The sequence below is a fragment of the Penaeus monodon genome, chromosome 23, assembly GCF_015228065.2.
Source record: "Penaeus monodon isolate SGIC_2016 chromosome 23, NSTDA_Pmon_1, whole genome shotgun sequence".
NCBI classification, from domain to species: Eukaryota; Metazoa; Arthropoda; class Malacostraca; order Decapoda; family Penaeidae; genus Penaeus; species Penaeus monodon.
In genome coordinates, this window is record NC_051408.1 from 104056 (window position 1) to 104609 (window position 554).

General features: G+C 37.0%; 1 protein-coding gene across 1 annotated transcript in view; it reads right to left on the reverse strand.

Annotated features, from left to right (window-relative positions):
- Window positions 1-554, reverse strand: part of LOC119587659 (EF-hand domain-containing protein 1-like) — a gene marked incomplete at its 3' end in the record, with an annotated part of 70279 nt that overhangs the window by 3899 nt on the left and 65826 nt on the right. The window contains 1 exon segment of the mRNA XM_037936341.1: window positions 384-491. Within this exon segment, the coding sequence (XP_037792269.1) occupies window positions 384-491 (108 nt within the window).

Below are 554 nucleotides of genomic sequence, written 5' to 3' on the forward strand. Positions count from 1 at the left end.
CGGGTACTGGTGCTTGGAACCAGCAAACCTCAGTCTCTGTGAAATCCTAAATTATCCGAGAAGGAGCCTCTACTCCGGCAGGCTAGAGTCTCTTGGAGACAGCTGAAACTGCCCCTTGGATAATATCGTTAATTCTATTTTTAACACCAGATATTTCTTGTTCAGAGAATACTTAACACCATAGTCATTTTGTGATAATCATTGCATTATATTTACTATGAAGAGGTATTATGAATACCAGTGTTGTAACTGTCGAATTGCTAAGAATTATACGAGTTATTTGATTATCAAATATTGCAAATATCATATCTTAACATTCTCTATTAATTTATTAAATCCAAAAATGTTTCAGACAATCATAGAACGAAAGATAATGTACTAACCAGTTCTTTAATTTCTACAGTAGCATCAGCAACGTGGTAAATCAGGATGAAATTTCGATCTCTGTCTTTATTGTCCGGCGTGTCCAGCTGAGCCGAAAAGCGAAGGACCTGAGGAGCATTTCGAAAACTAAGATGAATTGTTGTTGTTATCATCATCGCCACCACCACCAC